The 12,163-nt window shown below is 39.0% G+C and overlaps 1 protein-coding gene across 1 annotated transcript in view; it reads right to left on the reverse strand.

The window, feature by feature from the left end:
- Positions 1-578: 578 nt before the first annotated feature.
- The window catches only part of lrp2b (low density lipoprotein receptor-related protein 2b), a 50,929-nt gene continuing 39,344 nt past the window's right edge, over positions 579-12,163 (reverse strand). Inside the window, exons 58-81 of the mRNA XM_088439270.1 lie at positions 11,890-12,015; positions 11,665-11,784; positions 11,476-11,592; positions 10,489-10,605; positions 10,249-10,386; positions 10,051-10,173; positions 8,216-8,344; positions 7,999-8,130; positions 6,958-7,083; positions 6,749-6,892; positions 6,517-6,682; positions 5,141-5,269; positions 4,859-5,079; positions 4,605-4,787; positions 3,107-3,226; positions 2,945-3,032; positions 2,813-2,877; positions 2,562-2,724; positions 1,932-1,995; positions 1,715-1,837; positions 1,496-1,585; positions 1,229-1,309; positions 1,049-1,105; positions 579-897 (exon numbers count right to left, since the gene is read on the reverse strand). Coding sequence (XP_088295396.1) covers positions 859-897; positions 1,049-1,105; positions 1,229-1,309; positions 1,496-1,585; positions 1,715-1,837; positions 1,932-1,995; positions 2,562-2,724; positions 2,813-2,877; positions 2,945-3,032; positions 3,107-3,226; positions 4,605-4,787; positions 4,859-5,079; positions 5,141-5,269; positions 6,517-6,682; positions 6,749-6,892; positions 6,958-7,083; positions 7,999-8,130; positions 8,216-8,344; positions 10,051-10,173; positions 10,249-10,386; positions 10,489-10,605; positions 11,476-11,592; positions 11,665-11,784; positions 11,890-12,015 — 2,861 coding nt within the window. The 3' untranslated portion in view covers positions 579-858. The remainder of the gene's footprint in view (positions 898-1,048; positions 1,106-1,228; positions 1,310-1,495; positions 1,586-1,714; positions 1,838-1,931; positions 1,996-2,561; positions 2,725-2,812; positions 2,878-2,944; positions 3,033-3,106; positions 3,227-4,604; positions 4,788-4,858; positions 5,080-5,140; positions 5,270-6,516; positions 6,683-6,748; positions 6,893-6,957; positions 7,084-7,998; positions 8,131-8,215; positions 8,345-10,050; positions 10,174-10,248; positions 10,387-10,488; positions 10,606-11,475; positions 11,593-11,664; positions 11,785-11,889; positions 12,016-12,163) is intronic.

Genomic DNA, 12,163 nt, shown 5'->3' on the forward strand with positions numbered 1-12,163 from the left:
GCAGCTTCCGCTCCAATTTCCTCCTGTACTGCTCCTTCGCCTCCCGGAGGCGATATATATATCGCGATATATATATATATATATATATATATATATATATATATATATATATATTGTATGTATATATATAATTTATTATTTATATGAATTTATTCTCATTTGTGGGGAATCTGCTTTACAAAATGCAATAATTTCCACAAATAACTACAAATTAAAGGTAGTAGAGTAGGTAAGTAGTTATCATATGTACCGTATTTGAGGTTGGGGGGGGTTGGAACAGGAATAGGTGTGAATGGAGTATAGATTTTCTTTTCAAACTGTTATTATTTCAATGCTGCTGTTTTTTTCTTTTTATTTGCACTTGAATAAGCGTAAACCTTCATTCTGTATGCTTTTTCTTTAACTGAGTCACAGCAGGCCCTCCTCAAACAGTGTGAATGGGTCCAAATGCAGCAGAAATAAGAACCAAGGTCATGAAAATGGTTGCAACAATCACGGCTCCTCCTCTGCACAGAGATGCGTAATGCTATTTGAAAGAAGCTTGTATTGAGGACCGCAAATGATGCAAGGACATCAACTTTTGTGGAATTAAATGAAGCCCAGCACTTTTTATCGTTTAAAACACAATTACAAAGGTTGAAATGAATTAGAATCAGAATGTACAGGAAGCTACAAAAGAAGCTCATTCATAATTTTTAAAAAATACAGATACTTCTATCAAATCAATAGCATGACTTATTTTACAAATTTGATGATTTGATGCAGGTCTTTCAATAGTCCATGTCCACAAGAGTTGAAAAAAAAAAGAAAAAAATAATTTCAGCATCCTCAGTGTGAATTGAGGAATGTTGGCCTCATTTAAACGTCAGAATCATCATTTAATGGAGAACCGTCTTCCTGCAAATAGAAACATATTCGTCACTCTTTTAGAGATGCAACAAACAATATATTGTACTCGGAAATATGCTCTGATACTACAACACCAATATCATTTCAACACCATTTCCAAAAGCCAATATTATTATAAAAGGTAAAGTTAAACACTCACTGTGTACATTGGGTTTTTGAAAGACACCAATCCCTCATCCTGCATGGGCTCAAACCTCTGTCAAGAAAGGAAAAAAAAACAAATAAATAAAATAAAATCCTGTACACAAACAGAGCCAGCATAGGCTGTATATTCCCATTAGGGTTGTTTAAAAGATTTGACAGGTGTTTCCATGGTTACCTGCGCACTCGAAGTGGCGGGTGGCGAAGGTACGTTGGCGTTTTCGGTGTCCGAGCCATATGCCGGGTTTTCGAAGGCCTCCTGCAAACAATAGCGTGCGTGAAGAATTCAACCCCACATGGTAGCAAATGAAAAGAGATGTAGAAGCAAACATTATCAACACTGATTTATGTCCATGAAAGCAAGCGGCGATTGTAATGACAATCGTAATGGCTCCCGAGATCAAAGAGGAATGGAAACGCTGGCCATGCATGCTGAGCGACAAACATTGTTGGAAGCCTCAGATTTGGGAGCGCTTCTGCTGGGCTCCTCCATGACCTTCACCTCCTCCATGTAAAATGGGTTTGTGATGCTTTTCTGCGCATGGATGAGAAAATGTGAGCATTACAGTTTGAAAAGAATACACATATATATATATATATATATATATATATATATATATATATATATATATATATATATATATATATATATATATATTTTAACCTGGTTTGTTCCATTAGGAGTGACTGTGCTGGTGGGTGCGCTCCCTGCGCCAGGTTGCGGTTCATTCACATAGGTCGGATTGTCAAAATTCTGCTCTGTGTCCTCCAAAGACATGCATGAAACCTGAGGGGAAAAAAGAAGGATGTGATGTGAAAAGCAGCTGTATAGGAAAATATTTTGCGGTAAAGTTGCCTAGGAGTCTTTCTTATTTACTTACCGCCTCTATATTTGCTCTGGATTCTGGGTCCTCTAAATTGGATGCGTTTGGAGGTGGATTTTTTCTGAATGACAAAAATTGAATGAGGATTTATTTGAAACGAAGTAGTATCAATCTATTTATAATATGTAAAATAGGGAAAAATTGATGACATAATATTCAATAATAAAATACAACAATTAAATTACAGTATTTACCCTAAAATACATGAGTAAATATATTTATAAGTACTTATTTTATCAATCAGGCACATGTAATATTATCTAGATGGCACTCTTGGTTCAAAGACGTGAGGTAAATTTGATGATGACATGATAACATGATATAATAATATAATATTGATAATAATTATAGTTTTTCTAAACATTAATATTTGCACGAGTGGTATTTGGTGTCATTTTAGCTTAATCTGTTGTTTTGTAAACATATGCATTTTTAGGACTTGAATAATAATGGAGGTGTTTTGTTATTATGTATATTTAAGCTATATTTAAGTTAAATTAAACCTGCATTTTACAGTATTAAAATGATATTAAATAGATAATTCACAATAAAGCTAATTTCATTCATTTAATGTTGGTGTCCAATTTGACGGATGTGTACAAAAATTGAGAACCACTGTCATCTCACCTAAAGAAAGTTAGATTGGGCACGGATGGCATGGAAGGCATGGACGGCATGGAAGGAAGTCTATCCCGGAGTCTCTTCATTACGTTGGACTTCTTCCTGGCAGCATAAACCACTGCACTCAGCAGAACTAGGATGAGGACCGTCACGCCGATGGCGATGCCGACTGCAAAGAGGACGACACCAGGCGAGTGAGTACAAATCGACAACTAGGCAGCTAGCAAACATGTTGTTTTGCATTTGCGTCAATGTACTCGATGATGCAACCAGGTTGGAGACGCTAGTCTGGCAGTAGTCGTCCTTCCAGCCTGGAGGACACCTGAGACGGTGAAGACAAACATGGTGTCACAACATATCCAAACATCTCACAACATGATGCCACTTACTTGCAGAGAGCCTTGTTGTCATCAAAGTAGCAAGTGCCGCCATTTTGACACTGGCATGGTGGCGGCATGGTGGGAGGAGGCTCAAAGCCTATAAAACATCATATATCATCTGCTGACAATAAAATCAAAGCCCACTCAAAAGAATGTAAAAATTTGACATACCGGCATCGCACTGCGTGTTACTTCCAGGGACGAATTGAATTCCCTCGGGACAGGCACACGAGTAACCACCTGGACGGAGTAGACACAGGTGGCTGCACGTTCCCTTACATGGATTCTTCACTGTGGAGACAAAAAAAAAATGTTTTATTAATACTGATGTTTGCTGAAAAAAATAAGGAGAGCAGTGGGGATGGGAGAGTACCAATAATCAGATCAATACTGGCTTTATTTTTAGTTTTAGGGTACTCAGGAAGCCTACCGATACCAGCCATCGATACTAACAGTAAAGGGCGAAATTAAGCTGGTTTGAGAAGTAAAACGTTAATATTGTGTCTATAATTCAGTTCATAATTTAAATATTTTTTGATGTACAATAAATGTACTTGGGTCAGCACGGTGGAAGAGTGGTTAGCATGTGCGTCTCACAGTAAGGAGTGACGAGTTAAATTCCAGCTGGCTCCAGCCTTCTTGTGTGGGATTTGCATGTTCTACGAGAACCTGCATTGGTTCTCCGGCTTCCTCCCACATTCTAAAAAACTTCCATGGTAGGTGTATTGAACACTGTAAATTGTCCTTAGGTGTTATTGGGCGCATGAATTATTGTTCGTCTCTGTATTGCCCTGCAATTGGCTGGCAACCAGTTCAAGGTGTCCCCCACCTATTGTCCAAAACCAGCTGGGATAGGCACTAGCAAGCCAGTGACCCTAGTGAGGATAAGCAGCTGTAGAAAATGGATGGATGGATGGAATAAATGTACTCAGGGCTCTGGTAACAACCAATCACAGCTTAGTTTGCACTGGTCACATGACAAACCCAGAAAACAAGTGAGAAAAAAAAAGAGAAAACAAAAAAACAATTGGTTGTTCATTTTAAAGGTATTATTTGTACATAAAAAAATCATTTAGTTAAAATTCTTAGTGGACAAAATATGAACTCCACTGATGAAAATGGCTAAATATGCATAATATAATATGATATATGCACCCCCCCCAGTGGTATAAACAGCAAAATCCATTTTTTTTAAATTAATCTTGAAAATAATTTGTCATTTGCTGACATCACAGTTGCTCAGGTCTCTGGTAACAACCAATCATGACTCACCTTGCTAACATGCCTGAACGAAGAAAACAGGTGACCAGTGATTGGTTCTTACCTGAGCAACTGTGATGTCATTTTCAGTTGACAGCAAGCGACAAAATGGCCGCCCCTTGGATTAAACTAATTATTTTTGCTGCTGAATTGTTCCATAAACAGATTATTAATCGGAATATCATTTTTTAACACATTTCGAAGAACATCTACTTCCTCTTTAAGCAAAATAAATAAAAATAAGAATTGACAGACTAAGACTTTTAAGGCAGTAGTTGGTGCATGTTGTTATCATTTGTGTTGAATAAATAAATAATAATGCTATTTATTTATGAATAAATAAATGTTATAACTCAAAGGCAATAGAGGTATGGGAAGTCTGTATTGTGTGCGTGTTTGTGTAGCTTACTAGCAATGGAGTTGTATCGTTGCTCCTGGTAAACTGAAACTTGGGTCAGCCAGGGTCCGACAGTCAGCATCTTGGTTTTGGTCCCGCGGCCAAATTTTTCTTGCCGGAACACCTCGCCCTTCTCCTGTGTGTGCCAGTAAACGTGGTCCTCGAACACGCACACGCTGAGCGGGTTTCTCACGTCTGCGGACAAAATTCCAAATCAGCAATTGGATTCAGTTGTCAAAACGTTACTTTTTCTTCCCTGTTCTCACCTATGAAGACAGCGGTTCTGCGGTCCTCCCCTGAGGGCAGAACCGACTCAATGCGGTTCTCCTTGGAGTCGGACCAGTAGATTCTATCGTTGTTGGTGAAGTCGATGGACAGGCCGGTGGGCCAACCCATGTTTTGCCCCACGAGGACCTTCCTCTCTTGACCGTCCAGCCAGGAACATTCAATTTTGGCTGCTTCCCCGCGATCGGACCAGTACAGCATCCTGCAGCAACACATTTGGTCAGGTACTTGAATCTACACACTTTTGCCTCGTCTGCGCGTACCCAAGTCGTGGGTTGACGGCTACGGCAGACGGGTGTCCCAGATCGGTCTTGACCAGGTGCTTCCTGTAGCGTCCATCCAACATGGCCACCTCTAACCTTCTTAGCTTGGAGTCGGCCCAGTACAAATTCCTACCAAAAAAAAAGTTTGGAATATAACTGCATATTTAAACCGACCTTATAAATGAAATATTTTACCTATTTCCTGAAACCCAGACTTGGCTACTCTAACTCTTTCAGTGCCGTGGACGAGAACTCTCATCTTTTAAAATCGTAATAAAATAATGCATAACGACATTCTTGTCAAATATGTTTTTTATGGAGGGTAGCTGACACCCCTGCTTATCTAATATTAATCCAATTGAGCACTGTAGTGATAACTGTGACCATTGGATGGCAGTGTTTCCATACATACTACACACATACATTACATACTTGTAACTCTAAGTAAGGAATGGAAATCAATCTTTCATATGATACCACCAATGTTTACATAGACATAGAAGATAATATTCTGCCTTTTCTGATAACGCTTGGCACTGAAAGAGTTAATTGAGGTGTTGTGTAAAACTGGCCACCTCACAGAAATATTTGTGGCTCCATCCATTTATTTGAGAGAACTTGAGATTGAAGATGTTTCAAAACCTTTGACGGGTATTAACTGTAAGACTGCCTGACTTTACACAAGCCAAGTCTCTCATTTTGGGAATGGCCATGTTACAATTATTGATAAAACGACTAATCGTAAAAATGTCCCTCACTCTAAAGCAGTGCTTCTCAATAATTTTTTTGCAAAGCCCTCCCCAAGTGAAAACATTTTGTGCCTCCCTCGATTGCTGCAGTGACTATAAATTAGATTTTTCCATAAAAATTGTGTAAGTATACATACATGTTATCCTTTTTAACATTAATAAAAGAAAAAAGGCTATTCAAGTCAAATGTTTACTTTTTTATATAAACGTTACAGCTTATTCTGAATCAGAAAAAAAATAGCTTAATGTGCATCAAAGTGTCTGAAATGTCAATTCCTTTTCAAACTAAAAACATTTTTGACCAACTGAGCCTTCTGATGATGAAAAAAAATTAAATAAACAATAATAAATGTAAATTGATCTCTACCGTTAACACCAATATCTCAAATATTTTAAACTGAAGAAAAACATTGTGTCGATTTTTTCCTAACCACATTAATCGTTCATTTCAATTCGAAAACAAAATCTTGGTGACATCAATTGAAAAAGTTTAGAACTTCAGCATACTTTGACAATGAGAGCACCACTGCACTACCTGGTGTTGTTAATTTGTAAATACACCTACATCCCTTTAACTGAGCACTTGGAAAAAAAAGAAAAACAGCAAAAAGAAATCATGAAACTGACCTGCCCACCCAGTCCACAGCAATACCATCAGGACTGGTAATGTACTTAATATCGAGATCAACAGCAGCGCCGATATTGTTGCTGCCATCATCCACTGAGGGTATAAAAGCTCTCTTAATGGCTCCTGGTGCAGAGTCCTTGCTCGCCACGGTGAAGTACACCATACCTGATGGAACACATCAACCGTGTGACGTCTGAAAGTAATTTCAAACTCCTTTCCCTCTCAACTCACTGAAACCAGTGTTGTTATGGTCCCAGTCATAGTCCAGCGCCATGATGCGCTCGGCCTCCTGGATGAAGTCGTGGTAGCCTTCCGTCTGCATGTTGAACCTCCGGATGCGGATGCTCTCAGGTAGGAGCAGCATAGGAGTGAAGCCTATTGGAGAAATGAGTGGCGTTTCCTCGCAGCGGGATGGCGCTGAAGGCGGAGACTCGACTCACCCTCGGCCTCGCACATGTCGCCGTTGCCGACTTTCCGGTAGCCGGGGGCGCATTCGCAGTCGTAGCCGCCTTTGGTGTTCTTGCAAAGCTGGGGGCAAGTGCCGAAGATCTCGCACTCGTTGACGTCTGCAGGAGCAAGCACATTTTTGTAAGGGTGAGCTTCTACTAATGACAGTAGCCATTTGCCTTTGTTTAAAAAAACTCTGATCAGCGATAATAAATTAATTTAAAGCTGATAACTTGAGATAGGGGCGGAGCCAGACATTTTTCTGAGGGACACAACACGTAATGAGGGGTACCCAATGGTGGCATGCACTCAGGGTTTTATAAAATAAAAATGAACTATATGAACTTTTACTATATAAGATTTCCTCATTATAAACCAGTTCACCTTGTTTTTTTCAAGCTTTTTGAAGCTTTGTTTGTCCAACATGAGTCAATGGAGCTAAATTTGACAACAATGTCCTTTTAAAGGGACAATGTGTAAGATTTAGACCGTTTTTCACTACGGACAGCAGGAGGTGCTGGAGGTGCTGCATTCACCATTGTTCGTAGCTATAACAAACATGGCAGCCTCCGGAGAAGTGCCATTCAATGAAAACTAGACCTACGTTTATACAGTATTTAAACCATACTGCTGGTTGTAAAGAACACATTTATTTGCAAGTTTTTTAATTTTATAATCAATTAATTTATTCCTTTTGAATGAAAAATGGTCCAAATCTTACACATTCTCCCAAGTTACAAGTTACAGATTTGTGCCTTGTTAGGCTTAGTCTTTGCTAATGCTGTTTTTGACTAAATAATTGGGAGCAACCTTTTGGGGGGAAATTGACCCCGTTTGTAATAAGGACGCATGCAATTTTTAATTTTTATTTTCTAAATTTGTTGTCAAATTGAATATGTTTACTGAATAAAAAGTCCACTTATGTTTGTCTTAAATACTTTTTTTTTTTCAAACATTTGCAATGGTGGTCCTTGGAAAACCTGAGAAAAATGGAGAACTCCCATCCTAGATGTCAGTCCATCTTTACTGTGTACCTAAGCAATTGTAGGTGTGGTCCGGGTCCACAATGTATCCATTGCTGCAGGAGCAGATGAACCCCGTGCCGTTCAAGTTGGTGCATAGTTGCTGGCAGCGCTTCTCCTCACAGTTGCGGTCGTGTCCGAAATCTATTTTCCGGGATATTTTTCTTGATTAGAATGAAACAATAGAGGGATTGTGTTTTACGAAGCAGGACATTCACGTGCTACTTACTGCAGCCCAATTCGTCGGTACGGTCACCGCAGTTGTCGTTGTGATCGCAGACGTAAGGCAAAGGCACGCAGTGGCCGTTGGTGCATTTGAACTGGTCCAGCGTGCAGGGGGGCAGCGTGGGGGGGCGGCCTGCAAAAAGCAACATTTGTAAACTCACACTCATATTTGAAGTAACAATCAGAATGCTAGTTTGAGTGTGGTCCTCAGGATAGATAAAAGCTAAGAGGCAATACATATAATTCTTAGTTTAATTCACTCAATGTCTAAATCCAATGTCCGGCACAAGCTATTTAATCCCTGCCCCTGGCCACAAATAATTTGTTCTGATTGAGCTTTAAGCTGATTGCAGAACAATTCCATAAAATTTCCTTATCTCTTGTTCGTTGCGAGGCTTTGTGTCCGGCACAGTCACTGATGTCATTTTGCGGTTTAGCCAACGGGGCAAAAGCAGGTCGTATTAGCGGCACTCGTAATAATCTTTGCAAAAGAGATACATGGACTGAGGTTGATGTTTTTTCAAACCATATCAGGATATGTTTATTTGTTTTTTTTTTTTTTTAATAAATTGCAATATCTGCATATCCAGTCTTAATTATTTATATAGTCTGTTAATTTCACTGCCACATATTTTTGAATATACTTAAATTTCTACCCAATCAGTTATCATTATTGGAAAAAAATATATATTTCTACAATACCTGCAAAATCTAATGAGATAAAAGCAGTTTGATGTGAAAATAAAAGACTCTTCATTACAACCCAGGCAAAAATAAGCAACTCCGCATTATACAAACTTACATAGCTAGTAGTCTCTGAGTCAGGAAGCATCCATTTAATTTATATCAATTAATACTTTTAGTTAGATAGGATTGTGGCTCTTTTCTTAGGGCATTTTGAAAAAGACCACGAATAACCAGTAAATAACTGAGGTAAAGAATTGAATTTGTTATTAGGGAACAATGAATACGAATCAGCCTTATGAATATTTAGCATTTCATTTGTTTATTATTGTATTATTTTTAATTGTTTTGAGGTTTGTTTCTCTATGTTCAGTATGATTTTGTTTTTACAGCAAGATTATTAGTTTTTTAAATGCTTCATTTTAGTTTTGATAAATCTTAATATTAAGTTTAGGTTTGTTTTGTAAAATATGGTGCACGTGTGAAGTGTGAAGTTTGTTTTTTATTTAGGCACTTGGTGGCCATTTCTAACCCCTAAGGACCATAAATGAGCCCTGTTATGAAAGTAAAGAAACAAATAATACAATTATATATTGTTCTGACTTTCAACAAATCAGATCTTTTCAACAACTCCAAAGCTCACTAAAGTTTTTAAAAACAAAAAATGTTTTTAATTTTTTTAATGTAAAAAACACGAATATATATATATATATATATATATATATATATATATATATATATATATATATATATATATATATATATATATATATATATATATATATATTAAGAACTTTACTGATTTTATTGCATTATCATTTTGTAGCAATAACATCATCAAAGTGTTTAAATAATTAACGGATTTTTGTGTTTGTTTGTTTTCAACACTTCAAATCTTTTCAATGATACCAGATCTAACAATAGATGTAAAGTTTGTAATTTTTCATGCTGTTTTTGTCAGAATAATCACCACTTCATTCAAGGAACAAACTATGTGTATTTTTATTATTGACGAAAATGTCTTTCCGATTTGTTTGAGCACTTTTTATGGATAACATTTGGGTTTTCGATATTACAAAAATCAAAGATAAATGTTGTTAATTGATGAAATGGCATGATAGCGATAAACACAGGCAAGCGTGTGTTGAGTCCTACATAATTCCTCCTTTTCGTCACTGCCGTCCCCACAGTCGTCCTTCTGGTTGCACAGCAGGCCCGAGTAGACACAGTAGCCATTGGCGCAGCGGAATCGAGACGGCATCTCACAAGTGATGTTCACTGTGTAAAATAACACACCACATTTTTTATGGTTCTGCCGAGACCACTTGCTAGTCGTTTAATGTCAAATCTCACGGCATAAAGCGAGCTGTTCATCAGACTTGTCCCCGCAGTCGTCGGAGCCATCGCAAACCCAGGCCATGTTGAGACACAGATGGTTGGCGCACTCAAATTGGTCCTGCGGGCACCATCGGCCTCCCGGGTAACGAGTGGCTAAGAGGGGGGATTGACATCATTCAAATGAGGCGATTGGAATTATGACTTGATTTACGACCGCCGATGAACGCATGAAATGACTTGGTGGTGTTTACGTACGACAGCTGGTCTCATCTGATAAATCGTGACAGTCGGGGCGCCCGTCACACTGCAGGACAGCGGGGACGCAGTGACCCGAGTCGCACTGGAATGTGCCTGGATGACACGTCTGCAGCTCTGCATATGAGCAAAAGTATTGGGACATCAGTCGAGTGCCTCTCGCTCTGCGGAAGCCGCGAGGCATGAGTGAAAATGACATTGAGGGAAAATAGTTTCCGCAGTCGTCAGCCAACCAAAAGAATTTGGGACGATGACATCATCATAGTCATTGGCTTTTTAGGCACACTGGTCATGTTTTCCTCAATGAGTTTCATTTTTTTTCTCTTATGAATTTTATCTATATAAAATTTTGATGTTGTCATTTATAGCTATGATGTTTCTGAAAAAAAAAGACAGTTGCTGAACCTAAATTAACATAAATATTGTTAATAAATACGTCATATATAGTTGTTTTATTTGTGAAATATTAGGTATTAGAGCAGGGGTCAGCAAACTGAGGCTCCAGTGGCACGTGCATCTCTTTCCTCCTTATGTTGTGGCTCTCCGTGGTTTGGCGAAATTAAAAAATACTTGGTTTGGATCGACTACCTGGAAGGCGTAACAAGGAACGCATTTGAATTGCAGGCAATGACGTTTGCGTGATTGGGTGATAGGGCGACAGCTACAGCACGCATTCGGTGCAATCGGAGACAAAACGTGATGGAAACAGAAATATAGTGCGGCAAATTACAGACAATTTGATTGAAAGGTGATTGAGAGGTGTTGGTTTGATGTTGGTGGGCAATATTGCATAACAATATTTTTTAAATATTGATGCAGGGTTAAGTAATTTTTTCATTCCAAAGTACCGATTTTTAACATTGTTATATTTTCCTTTGGAGATTAGAAGGCTTGTCCAATGTGAAATAAGTCTCGGTGCTTTAAAAGTTTGGAAACTGCACTAAACGGTCTCTGTGTGACCAAACATGTTGATTTGATGATGCTTACCACAGTCCCTTTCATCCGAGTTGTCGCCACAGTCGTTGTCATGGTCACACACCCACCTTCCAGGGATGCACTGTTGGTTGTCGCATCGGAACTCACTCTCTGAGCAGGGCCTCGGCTCTAAAAAGAGCAGTCAGCAGCTATGTGGCTTGAAAATACAACACAATGGGTATTTTTATAAATGTCACATACGGCAGTTCCTCTCATCCGAGCCGTCGCCGCAGTCGTTGTTGCCGTCACATTTCCAGCGAATGGGGACGCAGCGATGATTGTCGCAGCGGAAATCGCCCAGGGGGTCGCATGTAACCTCCGCTGTTGGCAGGACAAAAAAAACAAAACAAAAAAACAAAAAACAAACAGCATTAAAACAAAGCAGTTCAGGTAGATATTTGTTCACTCTGGCGTTGCAGTACGAACCGCAGTCTTGCTCGTCACTGTTGTCAATGCAGTCGTTGGTGCCGTCGCACCGGGCCCACTGAGGAATGCAGCGGTAGTTGGTTTTGCAGGAGAACTCAGTTTCGTCACACTTGTAATCTGGGCCCACTGGAAGGGCAGATAGAAGGCAGAAATTTCAGGTCAAATTTCAGCTTTCTAGTGTCCTCTTTCAATGCTTTCCCTTTGATGGAAAGATCGAAGGATTGGACAAAATACTGCACGTGTTCATATACCGCCAGAAGTACTTCTAACCCCA

Source organism: Hippichthys cyanospilos, chromosome 17, assembly GCF_059441005.1.
Source record: "Hippichthys cyanospilos isolate Australia breed blue-spotted pipefish chromosome 17, RoL_Hcya_1.0, whole genome shotgun sequence".
Taxonomy (NCBI): domain Eukaryota; kingdom Metazoa; phylum Chordata; class Actinopteri; order Syngnathiformes; family Syngnathidae; genus Hippichthys; species Hippichthys cyanospilos.